At 48.8% G+C, this 26,722-nt stretch overlaps 10 protein-coding genes across 10 annotated transcripts; 6 read left to right on the top strand and 4 right to left on the bottom strand.

Annotated features, from left to right (window-relative positions):
• Positions 1–1,180: 1,180 nt before the first annotated feature.
• AKAW2_40083A (putative acetyl xylan esterase (Axe1)) lies at positions 1,181–2,054 on the top strand (the record flags this gene model as incomplete). The annotated part of the gene is made up of 4 exons (XM_041688375.1): positions 1,181–1,510; positions 1,569–1,668; positions 1,721–1,800; positions 1,869–2,054. 4 exons carry the CDS (start codon positions 1,181–1,183, stop codon positions 2,052–2,054), a joined length of 696 nt encoding a protein of 231 aa, XP_041542166.1.
• A 545-nt stretch (positions 2,055–2,599) lies between these two features.
• On the bottom strand, positions 2,600–5,374 carry AKAW2_40082S (uncharacterized protein; the record flags this gene model as incomplete). The annotated part of the gene is made up of 12 exons (XM_041688374.1): positions 2,600–2,761; positions 2,818–3,151; positions 3,206–3,675; positions 3,724–3,915; positions 3,967–3,981; positions 4,030–4,295; positions 4,349–4,549; positions 4,602–4,617; positions 4,670–4,806; positions 4,863–4,941; positions 5,017–5,051; positions 5,170–5,374. The coding sequence occupies 12 exons, from the start codon at positions 5,372–5,374 to the stop codon at positions 2,600–2,602; spliced, it is 2,112 nt and encodes a 703-aa protein (XP_041542165.1).
• Positions 5,375–6,031: 657 nt separating this feature from the next.
• Positions 6,032–7,320, bottom strand: AKAW2_40081S (NADP-dependent oxidoreductase; the record flags this gene model as incomplete). The annotated part of the gene is made up of 4 exons (XM_041688373.1): positions 6,032–6,696; positions 6,748–6,918; positions 6,975–7,090; positions 7,139–7,320. The coding sequence occupies 4 exons, from the start codon at positions 7,318–7,320 to the stop codon at positions 6,032–6,034; spliced, it is 1,134 nt and encodes a 377-aa protein (XP_041542164.1).
• A 904-nt stretch (positions 7,321–8,224) lies between these two features.
• On the bottom strand, positions 8,225–9,055 carry AKAW2_40080S (alpha/beta fold hydrolase; the record flags this gene model as incomplete). Its single annotated transcript, XM_041688372.1, has 1 exon — positions 8,225–9,055. The coding sequence occupies one exon, from the start codon at positions 9,053–9,055 to the stop codon at positions 8,225–8,227; it is 831 nt and encodes a 276-aa protein (XP_041542163.1).
• A 704-nt stretch (positions 9,056–9,759) lies between these two features.
• On the top strand, positions 9,760–10,854 carry AKAW2_40079A (uncharacterized protein; the record flags this gene model as incomplete). Its single annotated transcript, XM_041688371.1, has 2 exons — positions 9,760–9,869; positions 9,927–10,854. The coding sequence occupies 2 exons, from the start codon at positions 9,760–9,762 to the stop codon at positions 10,852–10,854; spliced, it is 1,038 nt and encodes a 345-aa protein (XP_041542162.1).
• Positions 10,855–12,169: 1,315 nt separating this feature from the next.
• On the top strand, positions 12,170–12,762 carry AKAW2_40078A (cell wall mannoprotein 1 family protein; the record flags this gene model as incomplete). The annotated part of the gene is made up of 2 exons (XM_041688370.1): positions 12,170–12,508; positions 12,574–12,762. The coding sequence occupies 2 exons, from the start codon at positions 12,170–12,172 to the stop codon at positions 12,760–12,762; spliced, it is 528 nt and encodes a 175-aa protein (XP_041542161.1).
• Positions 12,763–13,860: 1,098 nt separating this feature from the next.
• AKAW2_40077A (uncharacterized protein) lies at positions 13,861–18,353 on the top strand (the record flags this gene model as incomplete). Its single annotated transcript, XM_041688369.1, has 4 exons — positions 13,861–14,473; positions 14,527–16,683; positions 16,735–17,433; positions 17,491–18,353. The coding sequence occupies 4 exons, from the start codon at positions 13,861–13,863 to the stop codon at positions 18,351–18,353; spliced, it is 4,332 nt and encodes a 1,443-aa protein (XP_041542160.1).
• A 1,130-nt stretch (positions 18,354–19,483) lies between these two features.
• On the top strand, positions 19,484–20,858 carry AKAW2_40076A (uncharacterized protein; the record flags this gene model as incomplete). Its single annotated transcript, XM_041688367.1, has 7 exons — positions 19,484–19,681; positions 19,730–19,745; positions 19,798–20,296; positions 20,342–20,425; positions 20,471–20,547; positions 20,597–20,629; positions 20,680–20,858. 7 exons carry the CDS (start codon positions 19,484–19,486, stop codon positions 20,856–20,858), a joined length of 1,086 nt encoding a protein of 361 aa, XP_041542159.1.
• Positions 20,859–20,902: 44 nt separating this feature from the next.
• Positions 20,903–21,826, top strand: AKAW2_40075A (uncharacterized protein; the record flags this gene model as incomplete). Its single annotated transcript, XM_041688366.1, has 2 exons — positions 20,903–21,373; positions 21,437–21,826. 2 exons carry the CDS (start codon positions 20,903–20,905, stop codon positions 21,824–21,826), a joined length of 861 nt encoding a protein of 286 aa, XP_041542158.1.
• A 227-nt stretch (positions 21,827–22,053) lies between these two features.
• AKAW2_40074S (uncharacterized protein) lies at positions 22,054–23,787 on the bottom strand (the record flags this gene model as incomplete). The annotated part of the gene is made up of 1 exon (XM_041688365.1): positions 22,054–23,787. The coding sequence occupies one exon, from the start codon at positions 23,785–23,787 to the stop codon at positions 22,054–22,056; it is 1,734 nt and encodes a 577-aa protein (XP_041542157.1).
• Positions 23,788–26,722: the final 2,935 nt, after the last annotated feature.

Below are 26,722 nucleotides of genomic sequence, written 5' to 3'. Positions count from 1 at the left end.
CCTGGAGCGATGCTCGACCGCAATCTTAGGCAGCCATCTTTGCTCTACAGGGATCACCTTTAGTAGACCGGTCCACGCTTGAAAGTTTAGTAACCCCACTCTAAGCTGCGGTGGCAGACTGTCAGGGAAAATAAACTCTTGTACGCTTTTGCCACGGCTCAAAACACATGGCACCCCCCACAGAAAAACAAAATTGCATGTCCATAGAGTACCTGTAGAATAGGTGCCACCGGCCACTGCTTCGTATGAATTGGTTTCCCCACCTTGTGAACACGCAATCTTGATTTATCCCCTCTCCCCATATTTAGTTACTTAGCTTAACTTTAGTCAGTGGAAAGCTTATGTGATACAGGGTTAGATTAACTCACGGGTTATCATCTCCCCCCACCCGGAAAAGGAAAAATTTCGGGTCGATAATCCACTGATAACTGTGTGGCTGTGCTGTTGGGGCTGTAACAAATGATGGCCCTAGTATTCCACAAGGCACTTGAATACTATAGCTGCCCATAGGGAGTGTTGATAGCCACCTTTACACAATCCGGATCCAGAAACCATTTGCGTAACATTATACGTTGAAATGGGTCTACCTGCTTGCTACTGATAATCCGAAAGATATGATCATGGTGTGTGGTGTGGACCTGGGCCCTTTCCCGGACGAAGCTTAAACGAAAGTGGAGAACCAGCAAAGTCCGACATCCAGGGTTGGAGATTAGCCCCGAACCATGACACATAGTTGGAGGCCCTGAACCCACGGTACATTTTTTTACAACTCTATTTCTTTGACTACCTAGCAGCCCCTCTGCATCATTGCGGATGTGATCAGCACTTGCTGACGCGTTCTCTCATTAATTCTTGACGCGCTAAGGTCCAGATGCCCTGCTGAAGAACTGCAGTCTCCAATCTGACAATAAGTTCGAGCATGAATTTGGCTGAGCAGTATCTCTTTAGAGGAGGGAAATTTCAGTACTCACCGCAAGGTCTGGACTTCACCTTCAAGATAGCTGTAACAATCAGCCCATATTTCTCCGATATCGTGTTGACATTCCTGCTCAGTCAGTTCGTAGGAGTTTAGGCAGGGAAGAAATTATATAAACTCCCATCTACCCTCTAGCTTTTCATTCAAAATATCCTACACCCAATTGTCTTGTTTCTCGTCGACTAGAAAATTTCATCCGCCGCCATGTTCAAAAACATCGTCACCGCAGCTCTGCTCTCCTCTGCTCTCGCCAGTGCCTCCACTGCGCACGCGAATGGAAAAGCCCCTTGTGCAAAGGTGCACATGATGCTTGCCCGCGGAACTACCGAAAGCTACCCTGGCCTGCTCGGGTCATTGACCGACTTGGTCATGGATGCTATTCCGGACAGCGATTACGAGAATATCATCTATCCTGCAACCCAGGAAGGATCGACCCCCAGCTATGAGGAGGGCATCTACAATGGCACTGCTCAGCTGAAGGCTTATGTCAGGGCTTGTCCGGAAACCAAGGTGGTACTCTTCGGATATTCTCAGGTACCTTCTTGTCCCCCGGCTTGCGTTTTTGAAGGGTATCTTACTGACGCTCGTGTAGGGAGCCATGGTTGTGAGCGACATGTTGGCCGGTGGCGGTGATAACGGAACTTTGGGAAATATCACTGCTCCTGCTGTTGATCCTGAAACCGGATCCCATAGTAAGTGACTAACCTGGATGTACATCAACAAGATTTATGCTAATATTATTAGTCGCCGCTGTCCTTCTCTACGGAGACCCCCGTCACATGCCCAACCAGACGTACAACGTCGGGGATGTGTCTGCTACTGGCGTAAGTTATAACCAATTCACCATGAAATAGCTGGATTGGCTGCTTGGCTAACATCCCACTCGCATCAGAAATACCCCCGTACTGCCGAGCAACTTGCAGCCCTCTCCAAGTACGCCGACAGACTCCACGACTACTGCGACGACAAAGATGGCGTTTGCGATGCCGCCGGAACTAATCTCTCTGCTCATATGGCTTATGCCACTATCTGGGACAAGGTCGCTGCTACTTGGGTTGAGAGCATGATGCAGAAATAAGCCTTAGCTTGATTCGTGAACACACGATACCGCTGAGGGGCTACGTTCACCGGGGCCTGGGGCCGAGAATTTTCTTCAGGGGGTGATTGGATTTCGTTCTTGTAATATAGCAGATTTATACTTCGTGACATATTGGCAATGTACCATATGTTATTATACTGTCAACATGTAGCTTACAGACCGTGACATTGACTTTGTAGTCCTAAGCCTAATGGAACACAGGGTACTATCGTCCACGCCATTTGATACGGCTAGGTCATGAATGATTTCTTGTTCGGGTGCTGGTATCAAATCAAGTCCACTTGTCGGACTACAGATGACCGTGAGCTAAGCTAGTAGACAATTAGGGTCCACATATTGGAGGCGAGTTCCGAAACCCGAATGCCGGACGCCGCGTCTCCACTTTATCCCTGTGGACCGTCCGTGTTGCTATCAGCTCAGATGTAGGTCACGAATTGCTGGGTCTGCCCCTCGGTCGAAATGTATAATATTGAGTGTGCGATTTAGTAAGTTTACATGATTTCTTGAACATTGTATTACAATGATCACGGATTCCATAAAGTCGAGTTGAACATGTTAGATATGTCGGTCGTAGGAGGCATGTACGTTCCAAATAATGTTTGAAGCGGGTCTTCAGGATAAAATAGTTGGTCTGGTCCAGCGCCCGAAAAACCTTCGATGTCCGGGAGAATGAGAGAGTCTTCATTCTGTATCGCAGGCAAGTCAGCGAGGGACGTGGAAGGAGAGCATCATGGAAACATACCGTTACCTGGTTAGGATCGACAGCGAATCCGGAGGAGTAGTTCTTCTCGCCTGTCATTGGTACTGAATTATCTGCCTCGGGGCGTGAAGTCCTTCGTGAATCTGTGGTCTGCAACCTGGCTTGTACATCCCGCACAAATTGACGAGCAATGTGAGAAAATTCAGCAGCAGTTGATGCCGGTAAAGAGTCTCTGTTACTGATTTCCCAACGGCTGAAATAACCGGCTGCTATGTCCAGGAACGAGATATTGGTGGCAGTCTCTTTGTGGAATGGGTTATGAATCACAAAGTCAAAGATAATGAAAAGAGCGGAAACAGGCACGATGCCCAGTTGCCTGTTACTTACGATTAGGATTTGTGAGAACACGGACCCGGACGCTATGACTTACCAGGCTGGAACGTGCGCCTCATGCTCAATGTAACGTGTATGGTATATAACAGCTCGAGCGGTCTCCATCAGTTGACGCTTGGTCTCTTGATTTGTCTCATTCGTTTGGTCGCTTGTAAGATGGATCCGAAGCCGGCACATAGACATAACCAAAGCATAGTATATGAACCGTATTTGCAGCGCCATATCTTGCGCGGAGGGGCTCTTGCCCTTTGAGAAGCGAAGTGGGGTCCCGGGCTGATAGGGTTCGGGTAGAGTTTGAATCCAAGCTTCTAGCTCGCGAGACATCGAGTCCACAGCCGCGATGCGGGCAGCTGTGTGCATCTGGACCGCACTCACGGAAAAGAGACATTCGTAAGTGCGAGACATCAGGCGACCTAGGCGCGCTGTCGTTAATAGCCAATCAAGCTCTCCCGGGGCAGTGTCGGAACATGCTGGAACAGGACAGCCTATGTCGTAGTCGGGTATCATCTACAACTGCCATTAGTCAAGAAGGCTTCGAAATGTAAGTACTCTTACAGAACCACGGCCCCGGAAAAAGGAAGTAACTTTTTCCAGCCAATATATAACCCAGAAAGCTCTATGACACAATGTTTCATTCTCAGTTTGAACGTATGCGGCGTTGTATCCCAGCAATTGAACTATTCTTGCGGCCTCGGACATCAAGGTCTCGCCGATCGGAATACAGGAGAAGCTCATTGTGAAGACTGCCTATGATTTTTCAGCGAAATGAATGATGTTTGCATTACCTTCTCGGCTCACCATGGCTGCCAGTGCCTGGTTGGGCTGTCAGCTTGGATCCAGAACAGGGTAAAGAATACGCACTTGGACGTGAAGTAAAGTTTGAGGAGGAGCAAGTATTTTTGGGAACAGGCTCAATGCAACCTGAAAGTAATTCCATGCTTTCCCTTTGCCTGGAACGAAAGATCCACCATCCATATACTGGCATCCAAGTGCCAGCAAAGTATGATATAGCGCACAGAATGGAGCATTGTTTGCCAGTAACTCCGGTAATTCTGGCCCCGAGATTCTCCTCTCAAAGACGCCTCGGTCCAGAAAGGGCGACAAGGGATGTAAGTCATCAAAATAAACTGAGTCTACGCGTTAGAATTTTGACCCACAACAACACAGACGAGAACCTGACCTGTGATATAATGAGCCGCCTCCTCATGTGAAATTTGAACTGGTGATGCGGGAGTGCTGAAATCGATGCTGATTCCATGTGCATGCTGATGCATAGCTTCTCCCATAGCATCAAGTACTTCTCTTAATCTGCCGTGGCCCAGCATATTTGTCAGGGAGTGGATGTGGCTCTCCGAAAAAAAGGCCATGCCAGTACTGAGGACTGAGCCAGAAGTAAGCGGGGGCTATGACAATGGGAGTAGATGACTGATTACCTTGGTTTTCACGAGCCTGCGCACATTAGCTGTGTACGGAAACAGAAGCAGAAGCAGAAGCACCTCACCTTGAACATGGAGCATGCCTCGCGGTTCCTGCCATCTGCATTCTTATCGACGAGAATTTGGTCAACATAAGATGCCGAGGCATCCGTGGACACAGATGCAGCTGAAGAGACATTATAATTCGATGGAGGTACAGTTGCTATTCAAATATGTATCAGCATCGCAAATGAGGGCTCGACGAATCATGTCATGTACCTGGACTTAAGATCTCTTGTGACTTCTTTGGCCTCAATTGTCTGCGTGTCAGGCTATAGTGACACTCAACTTTGCGTTTCTATCAAACCTCAAGGTGCATAAGCGTCATATTGAGCATATTTTCCTGAAAATCCGAGCAAACCGCTGAACCTACCTGGCAAGGGGTGCAGACTGCGCTGCTTGAAGGGCCTACCGCGCAGGATTAGTCGGCCGCCCAGGCTACGGTCGTCAACTGGAGACAGGTATGTGACACAAGGGGAATAAATTCGTAAGGAGAACTAGCAAGCGGGGACAGAGCTGGACTCACGTATGCAGCGAGTCTTCCTTGCCTTGCAATTGTCGCAAGACTTAGCAACGCGGGGTTGAAGCCTGTCGGTCATTGTTGCGCCTCGGGTTACGGAAGTTGCAGGACGAACACCGATGATGGCACCACTCGACGGCACTCGGAGCCAAAGATGGCCAGCCCGGGAGCCCTCATCACGTGACACCGGCTTTCGAAAATTGACCCACATGCGCTTCGGCTCTCAATTCGAAGTCCGGCTGAGCAGTTCGAACAAGGAAAGAGAAAAAAAAAAAAAAAAAAAAAAAAAGAAAAAAGAAAAAAGCTTCCTGGTAGTAAATTCCAGAGCTGGATTAATACCCTTGTCTTGGTGTTTCCTTCGAAAATGAAATGGCAAGTCAAAGTTCGCCGCAAGACGTATCCCGCAATTAATCTTCCACAGTATATACTACCGCATGGCCACAGAAACAAGAAACCACGTTCTACATCCTAAACTTCGAAATTACTTCCTCCGAATTGCTCCGAGTGATAATGCCGCACAGCAGAAGACTCGCTTATGGTATTACAGAAGCTGTTACTGTAGTCGTGGCCGGGGGTGTCGAGGTGTTTCGTCGGTTTGCGATCAGAGACCCCTAGATCGGACTTGATCGGGCGAGCAAGGGACTGTACAAAAGCACTGCTAATGTGTTGCACAAATTGTAGGTATGCAATCGGACTGAAGCTTGACTCTGCCAAGTCCCTAACACATCCAAGCCACCTTATGGCAGGAACAATAAAAATTACTAAGTCTATTATAACATTGAGGCAAAGCGTTGTGCATCGTCTGAAAGGCCACATGCCGCCTACCCCCATAAAAAGCCCCGTCGAGACGACAAAAGATGAAAGGTCGCTACTCGGAGCCTCGAACGCGGATTACCAGCTTCCCCAATCCTCCCCGACCGCTGTAAACAGTCCCACAAGCCTTTCTCACGGCTTCAATGTCTTGCAAGTCGACGACTGATCCCACCACTGTTTTGAGTCTCCCATCTTCGACATACCGCGTCAGTTCATCCAAGCTCTTACCAGACGATACGAGAAACATGTAGGAGTACTCTGTCTTATAACGGCGTGCTCTGACCTTTCGAACCTGATCAGCGAGATTGAGTCCCATCCGAAAGGCGAACGGAATAGTGGGCTTGTGAGGCAGGTCCATGAGAGGTGAATCCTGTAGCTGATTTCCAGAAGGTAGAGTAGAGACTGATACAATACGGCTCGATCCTGGCCGCATCAGACATAATAGCTCCATAGAAAGGCCAACGGTGTCAAAGAGAAAGTCGATTGTTCCATGTTCAATCACATCCCTGGGGTCGGAATTGGTATAGTCGATAACTAAAGACGTTTTAGAGAACAATACGGAAATGGTAGCCAGATCTGGGATCTTACCCTGATCGATAGTGTTTTCACCCAGGAGTTCTCTTAATTTCGGGATTTTCGCAGTCGAGACTGTAGTGATGACCTTACCCGCATGGAATACATGCTTGGCAAGTTGGCATGCAAATAAGCCGGTACCACTCACTATATTCAATTAGCCTATTGAGGAGTCAATGGATTGACAGGTTGTCGAACATCCGGCAGGCACAAAGACAGTTTTTCCGGCAAGGTCGCCACGGTATAGCCGAAGAGCTTGGAGGGCGGTCATCGCTGCTAATGGAATTGAGGCTGCTTCCTCAAAAGACAGCGACGGCGGCTTAAGACCGATATGTTCCTCAGAGCATCTGATAAATTCGCTGCATGATCCTGAATTTCGCTTTCAGTAAGTCGATCCATAGAAACATCGAGTACCAGACACTTACCCCGGGAAATTTCAGGGAGTCTAATATACACAGCGTCTCCGACCTTGAACTTTTTCACGTCTCGCCCAGTTTCTTGAACAACGCCGGCACAATCGTAGCCAATTTTGTAGGGAAAACTGACTGTATTAGCATCATCTTGATTGATGGCAAAAGCTTATACTCACGGGTCTTTCACAGCGAGTTTCAAAGCGCCATCAGCTCTCTTGACGTCAATAGGATTAATGCTAGCGGCGTATACCTTGACTATCACATCCTTTGAGTTGACTAGAGTTGGAGTGGGCAATTCCGAGACCTGATACTCGGATGGTTTCGAGTAGGATAATATATTTAGGGACAACATTTCCATATTGAGTATTAGTGGAGGAGTAACAGTAAATGACAGAAGGAAAGGGGATGAAATAAAGGCAGTTTAAACTGCGAACTGAGTGTACAAATAGTGCGCAAAGATGAAGGGAACCGAGGCAATATATGATTATATGTTCCTTTTGAACAGTTCTCAGGAAGATTCACGACGGAGCAACAAATCGTTCCGAATGACATGTACTTTATGTCTAAAAACTCTTAAGATTAGTTCAACTAAAGCCTATCAATCATTATAATGTTATGGGAAAGGTTATGCCCATGTCCAGTCGTCATTACGAGAGTTGGAAAAGGGTTCAAGTGGACTCGCAAGCCTGCCTCAATGCGGTTAAGCCCACTGCGGTACCAAGGTGATGTACCCGCATGCCCACTGGACCCGCACACTATGAGATATCCGAAGTATGGTTCCCGTCGCTCACGTGATGCGTGTGTGCCAGTGTCGAAGCTGATTTATAATGTCAGAGGTAAAGTCTGATTTTGAAAGTCACGATTCCGTATGTGGTCCTGTCTGGTAGATTCTACAACTGCACAGGCCAGGCCATGTTTGTTTCCTTGGGGTTGCTTATGCTATAGTAACTGTCTATGTCGTCGGGAGTATTTTCCTGGATCCATCCTGCCTTCATTCCTCCTCCAGGATTTAATGAACATATCGAAAGTACCGCACCCTATCGAAGGAGAAAAATGAAAAAACAACATTATTAAAGTTACTTTGAAATATATATTCTGAAATGCGTTCATAGTGTACCCTCGCGAACTAGCCAATGGTAGCTTCAGATGCCAATGTAGAATGATATCGATGGTCTCCTTGATAAAGCCAGCGTTTTCAGAAAGCTAAATTGGCACATGAAAAAGACACTATCCCAAAGTATCACATACCGAAGCCATCGAACTTAGGATTTAATAAAGTCAAGCAGGTCTTGATTGACTTCTTCAACATTAATATTGTGAATGGCATGGGATCCGCCTTTGTAGATCTTCAGTTTTCCTTGAGGAAGAAGTTTTGCTGACTTCAGCCCCGCTGCCTCAATGGGAACCACTTGATCGTCGTCCCCATGTAGAACCAGTACTGGTATATTGATTCTCTTCAGATCTTCCGAGAAGTCCGTTTCAGAAAAGTCCTTGATCGAGTCATACGCGGACTTGAAGCTGGTGTTCATCCCCTGCTGCCACCAGCTACGAATCTGTCCTTCGCTTTTCTTTGCTCCAGGTCGGTTGAAACCGAAGAATGGTCCGCTGGGAACATCCAAAAAGAACTGCGCGCGGTCTTGACGCATGGCCTGCCGGAAAGAATCGAACACCGACTTATCTGTTCCTTCCGGGTTGCCGCTACTCTTCACCATCAGAGGAGGTACGGCACCGATCAAAACAGCCTTTTTGAAGCGCTTAGTGCCGTGTTTTCCAAGATAATGGGTGACCTCTCCTCCTCCATGAGAATGTCCAACCATGACCGCATCTTGCACCTTGAGATGCGCGAAAAGTTCCTCTAAGTCGTCGACAAAGGTGTCCATGTTGTTTCCGTCCCAGGTCTGAGTTGATCGTCCATGGCCACGGCGATCGTGCGCAATAACCCTGTAACCATGTTCACCAAGGTACATCATTTGTTGTTCCCAGTTGTCACTGCTCAAGGGCCAGCCGTGGGAGAAGGTTACGATTGGTCCTCTGGGATTTCCCCAATCCTTGTAGAAGAGTTCTGCTCCATCACGAAGCTTCAGGTGCGGCATGTATGTGAGAAATAATGGGAGTAATAATAGGCAATTCGGACAGACTTTCAATTTCTGAAATTATCTGACTCTTATGGATTGACACGCTGAATTGTGTGTGCGCAAATTCGCGGCTTTATAAAATGAGCTGCTCAGCTATGCTGGCCTAGAATTGGTGAGCTGTAACTTCCTCCCGTACGTCGTCATGACGTTACTAGGCTATTGTGGCTTCCCAATGTCACACTCTCTGTAATGCGTTCCATGGATATTAGCTTTTTCCGCCCGCTCCCTATTTTCCCACCAAGATTCAAGGTGTCTAGTCTTTACCTGCCGAAATGCGAAAGCTTATTTAGTGGGCCTGTTGAGGATCCAGCCGTTCTTCCCGCCAAGACAGATTTGCCTAGAACGTTAGCCTACTAGCTTTCTTTCTTCCTGTTTCCATGCCATGACAAATGAATAACTAGTACCCAGAATGTCCCTTCATATGTGCCACCGGCATGATGTTGCTCCGTTGTCGTGCATATGGGAATTATCAAACTCCAAGCCACGTTGATATCGGGCCTCGGTAGTAATTTGCTCGATTTTACCCATCGTCTGCCTCAGTGTTCCTCACATGCCAGCACTACCATCGCAAGTCCACCGACAACCGACCTCCGAGATAGTCATAAAGTGGCGAGGAGTGATCCCAAGGCATATGTCAACGCTGCAACCACCTACGTCAATAAATGCCGATTATTGAAATCATCAGATCCTGGTCTAGTGTTCGACCTACCGGTAACATCATGTCTTCGACATCAGACCGCTTTTCAGCAGCATCAGAAAAGTTCACCACAACGTATGTGAATCAAACATCCCTTTTTCCGAAACAGTAATGACTCCTATCTGAGGGTAGACGCTCGGCGTCACAAACTGTTCAGGTCGAATTCGGAGGTCAGAAGGTCGATATACCCAGAGGAGGTTACTATGACCGCTACCGTATGAACCCGAACCTCGATGAGGTAGCCCAGGACCCGAATATCGAACACGATATCACATTCTTGCGGAAAATCCCTAAGAAGCTGGTTGATTCGAGGGTCGGTCAAGTATATGCACCCAATTTCTACTATCGCACTAGCAGCGTTCAGCTCGTCATGCTCGCGCCTCTTGACCACTTGAAGTCTAAGCTTCCGTCGCCTTTGGAGCCCATCACAGCATTGCCTGGTTACGGTTTAGTTGCATTGACATTTTATTCGTATCTGGTCTGCGATAATGATCCTTACAACGAGGTCTCGATCGCCATCATCATTCGACAACCGGGTAGCACGAGTTACAGTTCCACACAACTTCTCAGCTCTATATGGAACCGAACATTCTACGGCTATGTCTTGGCTCTTCCAGTCGATACCGAGATTGCTCGGGTGAGGGGAATATATGGATATCAACTCCCTAAGTGGATGGCCAACATTAACCTGAACATGGACAATCACAACATCAAGGCCGATATCAGCGCGACCAACGGAACACCAGATCTGACACTGAATGTACCCCTTCCAGCGTTGAGGAACATTCCGTCAGAATCACGAATTGGGATCAATAACGCGGTGAACAAGATCGACGGGAAATGGTACCAGGTGGCCGTTCAGACGAACCCCCTGTTGGCGACACAGTGTCTTTTCCCCACCAATGTCAATCTCGCTCGGAACGAAGGTCCGTTGAGTCAACTCCTCAACGAGCTGGGTGTCTCGACTATTGTGCGGATGGATATTATTAAGGAGGCGCAGATGGTCTTGAATATGCCCACTCCCTTGAAGGTTTTTAACAGGGTTGGATCATTAGCCTAGCAGCAAAATTTTGTCGAGGGGTTTAATATTTGAGATGTCTTTCTTTGATATCGAGCTAAACAATATATTTAAAGGGTTCAGAAATGACTAGCGTCTATAATGACTCAAGTGCGGATTGATTGGTGGGTTGAGATCCTCACAACAGGAACGACCGGGAAAGTATCGTCCTAAAGGATATGTTAATACCTACCAGGCCTCCTGGAAGCACAAATGACATGTCTCTTGCGACTGTCTTTGGGATGTGCTACAAGCAAGGTAATAAAGGCTCGTTGCAAAGGCCTTATTACAACTCTACAACTTCCTATCTACTAGAATCAGGTCCCGTTTTTGCTAGGGAAAACATGATAAACCACTGCAATATTCCAAAAATCTACCAACTGACTGTCCTCAGATCTGCTTGCACCTGCTGATTTGCATACGCTCAGACGTGAAGAAAATCGGCGAGTTAAGTGTGTGTGGATTACCACCCCGCAGTTCACTGCAGCCTACTATCATCATTGTGGAATTCGACACGGAGCATGTTCAATAGATCTGCCAGATGTGTGGCCGGTTCATGATGGTTGGTGCGCTCCGTCGCTCCTCCGCCGCCACAAACAGTCCCCGCCAATCACAGCCACGGAGTAGATTAAGCGGGAATATTTGGAGTAGGTTGCATACAACTAGCACGCCAGCGCGCGAGCGGGGTTAACAGTTTGCTTGTCAGCCCAGACTTCGAAGCAATCCTCGTGGAATCTGGGGTAGCCAAGGTCAATCAAGTCCAGACCAGTAATCTTGTGTCATAAGGACCGGGGCTTCCTCCAATGCTTCAGTGAGTGATTGTTGAGTGAATACATCACGCAGATAGGATCAGTTAACTACATCCCCGTTTCTTACCGTAATAGGGACAGTTATGGATGGGTATGAGCTCTTGCGGGCCAAAGCGGAGTTCCAGCCCAGTCCGACCAGAGGACTGTGCAGGGACGTATGACCTATCCTGCGGTCAGCCACAAGCGCTGCGTCCCTGAAGACAGGACATCTTGAACATGATCCCGAGGTTGACATGTGAGGAATGCCGTACAACAACAGCAGGGTCAAGAGCGGTTGCACCGATTGCGACCCTGTGGCCGAAATTGTGACATCGTGGGTTGGAATAGCGACACAAGCATCCGTGGCTATTTTGTATTAGTGGTGCATCACCCCCGCGTTGAAAGGAGCGTGAGGGACAGCAAGACCACTTCCTGGAGCTATATAAAGGCCCACATTGCCTGACATTGTGACACGAAATCAACAAGTTCACTCAAGACAACACCCATCTGTCTTACCATCTCTCTCCATCATGATTTGCAATTCCTTCCTCGTCGTCGCATTCGGTCTTGGTCTCGTTCAAGCAGGCCCTATCGCTAAACGCGATGCTGCGACCGTACTGTCTGATCTTGAGACTATTGGAACAGATGTTACTACTCTCAAGACGGACGTAACCAACTGGACCGGAGACCTTTTGGCAGCGCTAGGCATTTTGTCCGATTACAACACTGTCAAAAGTGCTTTGGAGACAGCCATCACTGATACCGAGGCTGCTTCTGCATTCACCACTTCGGAGAGTTCCAGTATCACATCTGAAGTAACTTCTCTAGCCACAATTATCATCGCAACCTTGGATGAGCTTATCTCAAAGGTATGTTCCATAAAGTCGGCGAGGTTTCTGTGACTTGTTGTTGCAGGGCTAATGTGCACTTGTAGGAGTCCACTGCGGCATCTGCAGGAGTCACTTCCACTTTGCTCTCCTCCCTGGAGACGCTCAAGACCGACACGGACGAGCTGGGGGCGGACTTGGAGGCGAAGGCCACCACGACGGATGCTTCGACAATCGCTTCGACTCTGGCCTCAATTGACGCTGCTTTCTCTAGTGCAATTGCCGCCTATGAGTGAGCTCCCGCGGCATACAGTTGTAAGGAATGGCAAGGGCGTTTGGGGCTAGTGGCTTGCATGAAACTACCGCTTTCTCTGCCATATCCCAACTGCTGAGGATGGGAATGTTGAGCAGTGCATGTATTAGTGACAGGCTGTCATTGAATCGAAGAGGCTTCCCACTTCGGCGCAAATTGCAGACGATGGATTTGTTAAAAGCTTAGGCCCGAAACCTTATATATAGTGTGTAGTCGAACTATAAGTCTAGTTGAATGATAGACCAGAGGTCCTTACGTGTCGTCGTAGCCTTTGTATCAATCATGAAACTGTCAATAGGGATTGAAGTGACTAATAAATGACGATAGATAAGTGGATTTTGAATGGACGGGTGAATTATACTAGTAGTACAATATTTGCCTGGGTGGATTCTAGACCCGCCAGCGCGGGTCTTGATCATCCAGTGATGCGCCAGAAAACGCCGAGATACCCCGAGAGAAACTTCTGTTTTATTTTGAACATATTGGTACTCAATAAAAGCGAATCAATAGCTACTCATTGAAATTACTAAGAGGATAATATATATATGAATCTCTCGACCGTGACAAGACACAATACTATCATTGCACTGTAGTAATATTGTGAGAATAGGGGGGCAGTTTCCCACTTGCTATGGAATAAGTGGGCCATTATCAAAGTTGTGTTAGTAAATCGAAGATAATATGGCACGAAGTCCGATGATGGTACACTATACGAGGTCACATGATATCGGCTTTCGAAGGTCGGGTGGGCCCATACCTTCGGCTCTCGATTCCAACTCCGTTGCGACAGCAAGTTCGGGAGCCCGACGAAATCAAAGCACCATTTGGGTGGGCAGGCTACCGCAGACACGGGATATTACTATTACTTTCTTTGTATTTCGCTCTTCGGAAAAGGAGATCCCGATTTCAGACATGTCTCGTTACCGAACAATGATTAGTGATACAATATATTCAGAGGAGGATCGTTGGCGCCGCGATACCTCAACCATCATGACAAGCTTTTTATTTATGTGTTCAAAGTCCGCTGAACACCCTCGGCTATCTTCTCTTCACACTTGTTGCATCTTTTACATCGATCAGCATGCTTACAGCACCTGCTCCTGAGGGGCCTGGCAATGAGGAAAAGGAACACCATGATTCCACCAGCACGCTGTCCGGACACGAGCAAGAAGAGCTCAGGAAAATAGCGTCTCGACAATCAGCAGCATCAACCGCAGCAGGTAGAAGCTTGAAGCAGGACTTTGCATCGCTTATAGACCCCACGAGTCCTCACTTCGACTTATCCCAATGGATGCTTCATCAAGTGCAACAATTCGAAGGGGACAGCAGCGCACGGAAAACGGGAGTTGTATTCAAAGATGTTACTGTGCAGGGAAGCGGATCCGAGATTCAAACTCAACACACAGTTCTATCCTCAGTCTATGCTCCTATCCTGGGGGGTACGTTCAGTCGTGGCCCTAAAACCTCCAAGACAATATTACACGATGTTCATGGACATGTCGAGCAGGGCGAGATGCTTCTCGTGCTCGGCCGGCCAGGAGCTGGTTGCTCTACCATGCTGAAAACCATTTCAGCGGAGACGAACGGACTCGACCTGTCGTCAAATTCAGTCATTTCTTACAATGGAATACCACAACCCTTGATGAAGAAGAATTTCAAGGGCGAGCTTCTCTACAACCAGGAAGTTGAGAAACGTAAGGGTCATCCAATTGATCATTTAGGGACAAAAAAACTAATTCAGAGATAGATTTCCCCCATCTAACGGTCGGCGAAACACTCAACTTCGCAGCAGCAGCACGTACCCCTCGACTTCTCCCGAATGAAATGTCGAGAAAGGAATACATCAGGCATATGAGGGACGTTGTGATGGCAGTCTTCGGTCTGTCACATACCGTCAACACAAAAGTTGGTTCTGATTTTGTCCGGGGCGTCAGTGGAGGTGAGAGAAAGCGAGTATCTATCGCAGAAATGGCCTTGGCTGGCTCGCCACTCTGTTGTTGGGATAATGCTACACGCGGCCTTGATTCTGCGTCGTCTTTGGACTTCGTCAAGGCGCTAAAGACGAGCTCGAGGATCTTTGGTACTACTCATGTTGCGACACTCTATCAACCCTCGCAAGCCGTATACAATTGCTTTGACAAGGTTATGGTCCTCTACCAAGGGCATGAGATATACTTTGGCCCTACCACAGACGCGAAGCAGTATTTCGAAGATATGGGCTGGTATTGTCCTGCTAGACAAACGACCGCAGACTTTCTGACGAGTATAACCAACCCAAGTGAGCGGCAAGCACGGGAAGGGTATGAAGCGAAGGTCCCGCGGACTCCCGAGGAGTTCGAAGTGCATTGGAGGAGCAGCGCGAGCTACAAGCGACTGGGTCATGACATCTCAAGCCACGAGGCGAGATTTGGTGCTGACTGTGGCGCTACCGAAGCATTCAAGCAAAGTCATGCCAAACGTCAGGCTCGGTACGCACGGTCAAGCTCCCCGTATTTGATCGATATCCCGACACAGATTGGGATATGTGCTTCCCGGTTTTACCAACGTGTCTGGAATGACATTCCTTCCACATTAACTTTGATGATTGGTCAGGTCGTTTTTTCCATCATCATTGGGTCTCTATTCTATGGAGGCGCGTTCGGAACCGAGGATTTCACTCTGAAGATGTCAGCATTGTTCTTTGCCATTCTGCTTAACTCGCTTTTGACTGTCACTGAGATTCAAAATCTCTATGCACAGCGGCCGATCGTCGAAAAACAGGCTTCGTATGCATTTTATCACCCTTTCACGGAGGCTTTAGCGGGAGTTTGTGCCGATATCCCTATAAAGGTCGGATGCAGCCTTATATTCAACATCGTGTTCTACTTCATGTGCGGGTTTCGATACGAGGCTGGTCCATTCTTTGTTTTCTACCTGTTTGTCACCATGGCTCTGCTTTGTATGAGTCAAATCTTTCGCTCCCTGGCTGCGGCGACTAAGGCGATCCCTCAGGCACTCGCTGCTGCCGGAGTCATCCTACTCGCCACTGTTATCTATACCGGCTACCTGCTTCCCCTACCCAGCATGCACCCTTGGTTCAAGTGGATCTCTTACATCAATCCACTAAGATATGCATTTGAAGCGCTGGCTGTGAACGAATTCCATGGACGTGATTTCCCCTGTTCGGACCTGGTACCACTCTACCCCGGGTTGACTAACGGATCAGGTACCTACTTTATATGTGCTGCAAAGGGTGTGGTAGCTGGAGAGCTATATGTAAACGGAGATAACTTTCTCTCCGTGAGCTACGGGTACGAATACAGCCACCTTTGGAGGAATTTCGGTATCCTCTGCGCTTTCATCATTGCTTTTCTCGCCTTGTATCTGTTACTCACTGAGATCAACTCACAAATTTCATCCACGGCGGAGAGTCTTGTCTTCCGACATGGTCGCATTCCCGTTGCCTTGGAGAAATCTGCAAAAGACCCGAAGGCCGCCAATATCAGCGCAAGTCAAGGACAAGAGGCGGCAGGCGAAGAGGTAATGCCACCGCATCAGGACACATTTATGTGGCGTGAAGTCTGCTATGATATCAAGATCAAAAAGGAGGAGCGCCGCTTGTTGGATAAAGTCAGTGGATGGGTGGAGCCTGGCACCCTGACTGCATTGATGGGTGTCTCGGGGGCTGGAAAAACAACACTACTGAACGTCCTCGCCCAACGTACTTCAACAGGAGTCATCACAGGCGATATGCTAGTAAACGGCTCTCCTCTCTCTGCTAGCTTCCAGCGCAGCACTGGCTATGTTCAGCAACAGGACTTACATCTTCATACTGCGACCGTTCGTGAGTCTTTAAGGTTTTCGGCACTGCTGCGTCAGCCTAAATCAGTCCCCGTCCAGGAAAAATACGACTTTGTCGAAAAAGGTATTTCCAGATTCTTTCAAGTGTTCTAGAAATTTACTAAAGTATTTCTAGTCATCACCATGCTCGGAATGGAAGAATTCGCAGAAGCAGTGGTAGGCTTTCCGGGTGAAGGGTTGAATGTCGAGCAACGGAAGCTTCTGACCATTGGCGTTGAGCTTGCCGCAAAGCCCGCTTTACTCATCTTCCTCGATGAGCCAACCTCCGGCTTGGATAGCCAGTCGTCATGGACTATTATCGCGCTTTTGCGTCGGCTCGCATCTAGTGGACAGGCTATTCTTTGTACGATTCATCAGCCATCAGCCATGCTGTTCCAGCAATTTGATCGGTTATTGTTCCTGGCTAAAGGCGGTCGTACCGTTTACTTTGGTGATATCGGACCAAATTCACGCACAATGCTGGATTACTTCGAGACAAAAGGTGCGAGGAGATGCAACGACTCTGAAAATCCAGCCGAGTACATTCTCGAGATTGCAGGTGCAGGGGTGAATGGCAAAGCCGAACAGGATTGGCCGACTGTGTGGAAGGAAAGTTCTGAATATACCCAAATGATGAGTGCTCTGGAGAAAAAGTGCTCGGCCGTGGGATACTCGAATAATGCCGACAATCAAGGTGAATCAGAAGGAACTGAAGACGCCTTTGCGATGCCTTTCAGGGATCAATTCGCTGCTGTCCTCCGCCGGATTTTCCAGCAGTACTGGCGGTCTCCCGAATACATCTATGGCAAGCTGGCCTTGGGCATCCTGTCAGCCCGTAAGTTACTCTTGCCCTTGAGGCTTCATGGGCCTTCGGCTAATTATCGTTTCATAGTCTTCGTAGGCTTCTCGTTTTACATCCCCGGTACCTCCCAACAAGGCTTACAGTCGTCCATTTTCTCTGTTTTTATGATCACAGCAATCTTCACCGCACTGGTTCAGCAGATTATGCCTCAGTTTATTTTCCAGCGAGACCTTTATGAGGTCCGAGAACAACCGTCGAAGACCTACCACTGGGCAGCCTTCCTAGGCGCCAATCTAATAGCTGAGATCCCTTACCAAATTTTCGTCGCTATCCTGGTCTATGCAAGCTTTGTGTACCCCGTCTACGGCGTCGCAGACTCCCAGCGCCAGGGGATCATGCTCCTCTTGATCATCCAGTTCTTCATCTACGGATCGACCTTTGCGCACGCGGTGGTTGCCGTTCTGCCTGATGCCGAGACAGCTGGACTCATTGCCACCATGCTGTTTAACATGACACTTGTCTTCAACGGAATCCTCGTTCCTCGCGTCGCGCTTCCTGGTTTCTGGGATTTCATGTATCGCATCTCGCCAATGACCTACCTCGTGAATGCCATCATTGCCTCGGGTGTGAGCGGTCGTGCGGTCAACTGCTCCGAGAAGGAACTGAGTGTCTTCAGCGTTGCCCCTGGGTTTGATACTTGCGGGCAATACTTGGAAGCCTACCTCGAAGCGGCCGGTACTGCCGCAGGTAAGCTTCTCAACCCGGAGAGCACAGACCAATGCAAGTATTGTACGCTTCAAACCGCTGATCAGTTCCTGGCGAGTCGGGATATATACTATGACCAGCGGTGGCGGAACTTTGGGCTCCTTTGGGCATACATTGCTTTCAATGCTGCATTTGCTTTTGCTATCTACTATCTTTGTCGGGTGAGGTCGTGGAAGAGCAAAGCCTGAACAATATTCTGTTTTTCGTGAACATTGGTTTTAGATGTTGATATTTGGTCACATTCGGTGAGGATATAATTGAGCAAACACCGGTCCTGCATATAGTAACAGTTTAATTAATTACGTCTTTTTTCTTTTTCTTATACTCGGTTCGCCCACTAGTATACAAGGCAGGGGTACTCTATCATCTGATGAGATATATAGTTCTGGCTACTACTAATTACGATGAGTTAAAATACGTATTCAAAGGCCATGTTTTATTAGTGGGGTATAAATGACGAGGGCCGAGGCCGGAGGTTCCTGTGACTAGGGGGAGCACCTAGAATCAGCCTTCGAAGTTGCCAACCTAGTAGCACAAATAATACTGCTCCTATTGCATTTATGATGCATTGAGAGAGTTGTTCCGCGTTGGTTAGATCCCGACATGTTTGAGTGGCCTCGGGGCTGCGGCCCTCGAGGAGAGCAGCGTGAAGAAGCCGGCAGAGACAGTCTCTGCAGAGAATGAAGACACTAATTCGAAGACCGTCGATAAAGACACCCTCAGAGAAACACGAGATTAAAACTTGTATATCTATGAATGGGCCGAATGGACACTGGTTGCCAACATCGACATCTCTTCGGTTAGATATAGCCTTGAGTTATTGTGCTGTGGAAGGATAGACAGGTTGTATCATGCGACCGCCGCTTCCTGCATCTTTGACCCTACATAGTTGTTGCGCTTTTAAAAGCGCTTATACTGGACTACCAAAACATATTACCTCCTTCAACCCCAGTTTTCGTGAGTACCGAAAATGCCACAGATGATATATATTCGGCCGCTGTGCCAGGAACCAGCGGCAGACCACCCCGCAACCCCTGACGACTACTCCCCAACAATAAAGTTAAACTTCTTACAATCTGTACATATTCATCGAAATTGACATCATGATTAGGGGTGAAGTACGAGATTCATCGCATCCGTCCGATATTCCGCGCCGCGGTACACCAACATTCATGATGTCATCACGGAACACCGGGGACACCAATGCAACGCTGCTAACCCTATCAACAAAGACTTCAACCTGCGTTACTATCCTACCATTTTTCTGTAAAGAACGCCCAATTGAGCACGCTGGTGGGGAAGATATTTCTGCGACATTATGATAGGGGTCGCAAAATGGCTATACGTGGCTGTGACGACGTATTTCCACAGATTGAGCCCGGTTAGCCATGACTATCCCATGTTGGTCACAAGGGATAATGGCACGAATGGGAGTGTGTCGTCGCCTATCACGTTGACTGTTCAGGAGTCTGCTGGGAATCAGTCTAGTCCGCTGCTTTATGGGGTTATGTTTGAGGTAGGTTCCGACGGGGGCATAATGAACATAGCAGTAACATTCGCCTAGGAAATGGACCATTCAGGTACTACCCAATTACCTACCTCACCCGGTAGAATGCTGCTAAGTATACACAGGTGATGGTGGCATTCACGGGCAATTGCTCCAGAACAACGGCTTCCAGGGAGACAATCCTAGCTTAACTGCATACAAGCCCATCGGGGATGTCGACCTCATGCAGGACATGATCAACCCAGTCAGCAGTGCCATCACCTCTTCTTTGCAGGTATCTGTAAACTTCGAAGCAGATGGATTCGTAGGGTTTGCCAATACAGGGTACAATGGTATACCTGTGATGAACGCCACGTACTCATGCGAGTTCTGGATGATGGGTGATTACTCAGGAACCATTATGCTACAGCTTGCTGGGTCAACAAATGATACTATATATGCTTCGCATAATATTACTGTCAAGAGCCTGTGGGGAAAGTTCACGCATTATCAAACCTCGTTCAATTCCAGCGCGTCTCCTGATGGTGACAATGAGTGGCGCCTGTTGTTCAATGGATCGAAGATGGCTGGCGGGACGCTGAACTTTGGGCTGGTGCAACTATTTCCGCCTACGTATAAGTCAAGGTATGTTTCGATCTATATTATCAATGCCCTGCTAATCGGTAGCAGGTCAAATGGGCTACGGAGCGATGTTGCGACGTTCCTAGAGAAAATACGTCCGTCTTTTCTCCGGTTCCCAGGTGGCAATAATTTGTAGGTACTCAATCCGATTATGAAGATCCTCTAACAAGCGGATAGGGAAGGACTACAGATTGACAGCCGGTGGCAGTGGAACCTAACTATCGGGCCCGTCGTTGATCGTCCCGGGAGAGAGGGTAGGCACCAGCACCGACACCACGGATAACATCACTAATCGATGCATAGGCGACTGGTTCTACCCAAATACCGACGCGCTCGGTAAGCCTTTTGCATTACCTCACCCCACGAGCATGTGCTAACACATATAGGCCTGGACGAATATCTCTGGTGGTGCGAAGACATGAACATGGAACCCATCCTCGCCGTCTGGGACGGCAAATCATACGGGGGCATTGTATCCGGCGACGAACTCCAGCCGTTCATCGACGACATCATGAACGAGCTCGAGGTATGTCCCCCATCAATCACTACTACCCTCCCCAGCTGACCGTGAAGTACCTCCTCGGACCCCCCAACTCCACGTACGGTAGCATGCGAGCACAAAACGGGCGCAGCAATCCCTGGTCAATAAACTACATCGAAATCGGCAACGAAGACGACTTCACCGGCGGATGCGACACATACCCAGATCGCTTCTACCAAATCTACAACGCCATCAGCAACAGTTACCCCAACATCACCCTCATCGCATCAAACATCGACTTCCTCTGTCTCCCGATCGACTCCCCACCCGGCCTGATATACGACTACCACTACTATCGCAAACCAGACGACCTCGTCGCCATGTTCGATTATTGGGACAACCAGCCGCGCACACAACCAATCATGGTCGGTGAATACGGGTGTCGAGATACCGACGAGGCAGATGGAATCTTCTGGTCCTCCATGCAATGCAGCTGCAGTGAAGCGGCGCATATGATTGGGTTGGAGAGGAACTCCGATGTGGTGAAAATGGCGGCTTATGCCCCGCTGTTGCAGCATTTTGGGTATACGCAGTGGTCGGTGAGTTTGCCCCCTATACCCATCTCCGTATGTAAATCATGCTTCGAGCTAATGAAGGTTAAGCCAACGCTCTTCGGCTTCGACTCTAGCCCCGACTCTCTGACTCCCTCGACGTCATACTATGTTCAACGGATGTTCTCTACAAATCGAGGGGATACGATTCTTCCTGTGAATACAACTGCCACGTTTGGTCCGCTGTATTGGGTTGCGTCGAGGACGAATAGTACGTATTTTGTGAAGTTGGCTAATTACGGTCCGAAGAATCAGAGTGTTCGGGTGAAGGTGCCACATACGAAGACGGGGCATGTAGAGATGCTGTATGGGTCGCAGAATGCGACGAATTACGTGCATAATATTACTGTGCAGCCGACGGTAAAGAACGTGACTAGTTCAAGCGGAACGTATTCGGTGGATATGCCGCCGTGGGGAGTTGCTGTGTTGTCGGTGTCGTGAGGGTGGTACTGCACTCTGCTAGTTTTCAGTGTGGATCTGGTATCTACGAATAATGTTCTTTAGTGTGGTGTAATAGACGAAGTTATCATGGAGTTTAAAGGGATGGATTCGTGGATTAAAGAATAATCTTCGTCTAAAGTATATACTACATACAAATCGCTTTGACAACGTCCCTTGCATCTGCAAGCCGAATAATATACAGCCAAAGTCACCAGTGACTTATACGCTTAGTAAACGGGAACCTTGAAGGCAGGGAAGGTGTAGTAGAAAGTGTCAGCACCCTCGTCATCGGACTCACACTCCCACTTGTTGCTCTTCCAGACGGGACGCTTGGGGAACTGGCACAGGGACTGAACCTCGCCGTCGTATTTGCCAGCATCGACGGTGGCGTTCAGACCGGTAGGCTGAATACCCTGCTCAACCCACTGGATCATGGTCTCCATGTTATCCTCGGGGAAGGGACCGTTGGGCTGGAGGGTGTTACGGCCGCAGTGAGCAGCACCGGGGACCAAGTACAGCTGGTACCACTCCTTCATCTGCTCGATGGCCTTGGAGGATCCGAGGCTGGGGTACATGATGCTCATGACAGACTGCCAGTAGTGCACAGAAGAAGCAGTAGGCACACTAGGGTCGTTCTCGCCGTGGTAGTGGATGAGCTTACCGCCGGTGGCCTTGAAGTTGGTCAGATCGGGGAGGGTAGTCTGCAGGGTATCCATGTAGCGGATCATGGCCACGTTCATCCATTCCACAAGGGTATCGTAGGTCACATTGGTGAGAGAGTCGAGGTTGCTCAGTTCGACCAGTTCGATGAAGCGGGTGACGAATTCACCACCAGTTGAGGGAATGTCCACACCCCAGGTACCGGTGCTGTTATCGTAGGAGGTCTCGCCATCCGAGAATTCAGATCCGATGCGGTAGGACAGGTAGGCGCGCTCACCAGCAGAGTTGAACAAACCGTCATAGATAGCCTGAGCAACGGCCACACCCTTGGCGGTGACGTTACCGTTCTGAGCCGGGGTGTAGGAAGTGGAGGTGCCATCGCTACGCTTGTTGAAGTTGAAACCGAGGGAGGTGCTGACTTCAGCAGCACAGTGGTAGGGCTCCCCGATAATAGAGGTCAAGTTGAACTCAAGCTGGCAGAGATCAGAACGGGAGATGACACCGTCCGTACGGCCGTCGAGGGGATCGCAAGCAGCGATGGTGGCGTTAACGATCTTCTCCAACTCGCAGGTGGGAGGGTAGTAATCAAGAGTCTGCTCGACCACACTGGAGAACAGGTGGTTGACCTGCTGCTGGCCGTAACGGAAGGCAGGGGCACCGATGATAGCACCATCGTACTGGTCACCGTAGCGCTGGATCTGACTCATACCCTGACGGCCACCGTCGGAGCAACCCTCGTAATAGGTGTAGACCTTGGCGTCGTCATCCAAGCCGTAAAAGCTGCGAGTGAGAGGCTTTCCAATGGTAGTCATCTCACCCAGGGCCTGGTAAGCGAACATGAAGATCGGGTCCCAGTTGATGGTGCCATTTCCGGAGAGGTTAACCTCGTCGACGGTGGTGCCGTCCAAAGCACCGTAGCCGCCAGAAGTGGCACCCGAGACAGCGCCGTACTCGAGACCACCCGTGGAGGAGGTGCTCAAGGAGTATCCGAAGCCACCAGCCACGTAGAAGCGGTTCTTGAAGTCAGCGGGGCTAGGGAAGCCGTAGTTCAGGACGATCTCGTTGGTGGTACCGGTGTGGACGTAAGAGACGGACACGGCACAGTACTCGGTCGAGTCCGAGGTGGTGGTGTTGGCCGTGACGGAAGAGGGGATCATGTCAATACCGAGCAGAGTGCCATTGGCAGGGAGAATCGACTGGACATGGGAGACGGTACAGAGGGAGGCAAGGGAAGAGGAGGCAGCGCGGGCCGATGCTGCCAGAGCAACGGTCGCCGCGGCGGCGCGCGAGTATTGACGCATCGTCAGAAAAGAAGGAAGACCAAATGATTGGAGTCCGCAGACGTTTCGAAGAGAGAATGAATAGCAGTGGGATAGGGAGAATGAATGAGAAAAGTTTGGTAGAAAAATGATCAGCGGGTGGCAATGCGAGGCTATTTAACTCAGAATACTCAAAGCCTGGACCATCAACCCCTGGGCCAACGTACGTCACACCATATGGTCCATGGTTTGAAGATGTTCTTACTCCTTTTTGTTTTGTTTTCCGTCCGGCATCGCTAGTGGATTCATAGTCCTCGACAGGAGGATCGGGTCCACGGTGTTTGAGAGCAGCCTGGAGGCCTGGGCGGATCTCCTGACCGATCCTCACCATCCCGTGTGAAAAGCTTAATCCAGTTAAACACAAGCAGGGTTTGAGACTTTTACCTAGTGTTCCACTACACAACAGGGCCCCACCCTCCAAGAATACGTAAGTCACCGAGATTAGGCTATGAGCCTTGGTTCTCGAAGCAGGCAGACAGATTCTATGGGCACAGGGCTGGGATCTTGGGATTGTGGATCGTGAGGTGCCTCTGGCGTGGACGTGTTTTACCAAGTTTTCAGAGTAATCATCTTTCTGTATTTCCCTCCCTTAGTCACTTCTTCCCACCCCTGGTCGTATATACCCTCTCTCTCGCAGGTTTCTTTTGGATAGACGCATGAGTTCGGTTGAGCTTCGGATTTCTATTCCCTGGCCAAGGGCTGCGGCTCATTGAGGCTAATCTAGCATGTTAGGGAGCGGGAGGCGATGCCTACGACGCAAGGGGTTTGCCGCACAAGCTAGATGCATGATCTGCGGACAGTGATTGGTGAACCTGGGGGTCCCTGAGGAACCCCGGAATAAGATTTAGCAGCAAGGTTACGTGTTGCCATTATCGAAGCCTCCTAGTGGACTTTAGTGGGTTTCATGGTCGTGCCAAGAGGGATGCAGAACGGTCGAACCGAACCTGTGGCACTCGTTACACTGAGATAAGATTTGGAGATATTCGTGGGCTCCGAGGGTCCACGGATAGACTATGTGACCATACCGTTTAGGTATTATCTCCGACGGCAATGTGAAGGCAATATACAAAAAGAAATTTTCTGTGTCTTTTGCGTACCACGTAGTTTGGTCTAGCCATAACATAAACCGTCTGTAACCAGCATATTGGCAAGATTAAAGACTGTTCGCAGAGTTCACTAAAGAGAACAGAAAACTTTTTAAAGAGATATCCCCGAGCATAGGTCTTAGGGCCGAAGGCCAAGCCGAGGTTGTTACCCGATCGGGTATAACGCGCCGACATGGCGATGAGAGTTTTTCTGCTTCTGCCGTCAGGTCAGGCCATCAGATATCATTCTTCACATTCCCTCATGCCCCAATGTTAGGTACCTGCAGGAGTGGTAGTAGCGCTAGATAGTAGATAATGAAAATGACGGTTGCTGAGTGGGCATTCGTCCTCATTGCACCAGCTATATGAACAGGGCCACATCCAACACGGGGTAGTCGCCCGTCCTCCCACTTCATCCTAGTATTTATCTATACCCCATGACACGGATTCAGTCCGGTCCTTAGTATTGTCGTCGCCTAGTACCATTATGACCGTCGCCGTGCATGATGCTCCATTCCTGCCGAGTGACAGGGTGCCGGGAGACGGCATGTTGAAAGGTAAAGGGGCACTCATCCGGGTAAAGCAGACATCCAGCGCAACAGCATCTTCAGCATGACGGCCACGATTGGTTAATATTTGGAAAAATTCGAGGCGGTCTGACGGATTAAAGATGACGGATTTAAGTTGACGGATTTAAGATAACGGATTAAAGTTGGCCTTTCCCATGCCCCAAAGGCGGACACCACTGGTCAAATGCCCTAGATTCTTCTTCTCTCTGGGCGGATAAAGACTTTTACAAGCTAAAGCGATCCACAGTAGATTAATCCCTCTCCTTGATAATTTACAAACCCATCGGTTGGCCCACATGGCTGCAAGAAGTTCATCGTAACTCATTCACAGTTTTGCGGCTCATGGGGCTATGCTATCGGTGTAGATGAAGCTTCGTCAGCAGTCGTTGATGCCCCAGGTTGGGCATTTCCGCAATGCACTGTTGGTTCCGGGGGCGTCCGCAGCTGTAGAGCGTCCCTTTCCTGCTCCCCATTTTGGCTCTTCGCCTGGCTTCATAGCCGCTCGTACGGTGCGACATTGAAGTTATGCTTACCGTATTATACATAACCATGCTAAGTCAGAAGCAAAGACGCTAGTGACAGACTTTTGGAACAGGGCTTACTGTTTCAGGGGAAAGTTTTTCGATGGCTATTCATACGGCTAGACGGCTACTAAAACGGCTACTCAAAGAGGAATGTGAAAAGATATATGAATGGCTATGTGGATAGACTATAGAATTCCCTTTACTAATTTTCAAAAGAATGCTTCTTGATAATCTTATATATGTTTGGATCATTATTTTACCAGCAGTGAATCCTTAAAACTCATGATTTCCTACCGGCTGCCATTGCCCGCCTACATACTGGCTCATTGTTATACAGTTAGTAATGAGGCGCAGATCATTGTAGGTAAGTAGCCGAATAGACGATGACCTGAGACTATTATATACTATATTATAATTCCTACTCCATCCGAAAAACAGAGAATATTAGTCAATTTGCCGAACATTTTCCCGCATTACCCCAGAGATGATGAATGAACCATCGAAAGCCTGTTTACTTTCCAGTTTCTACATCTTGCACCCGCACTTTGCTGCGCGAAGATGCTCCACTCTCATTAGTTCTATCTATTCATATTCAGCCCGAATACGGGTCAATCGCATTCCTACGTCGCCACTGTTACCTCATGATCATAGATCAATGGCCCTGAACGCTGCATAATGGTCTCAGTTTATTCTTGTTTACGGCTGATGAACTGGCTGCCTTTGGCACGCCTCTCTCCAG

The sequence above is a fragment of the Aspergillus luchuensis genome, chromosome 4, assembly GCF_016861625.1.
Source record: "Aspergillus luchuensis IFO 4308 DNA, chromosome 4, nearly complete sequence".
Classification (NCBI taxonomy): Eukaryota; Fungi; Ascomycota; class Eurotiomycetes; order Eurotiales; family Aspergillaceae; genus Aspergillus; species Aspergillus luchuensis.
This window is presented reverse-complemented; position numbering and strand designations above follow the sequence as displayed.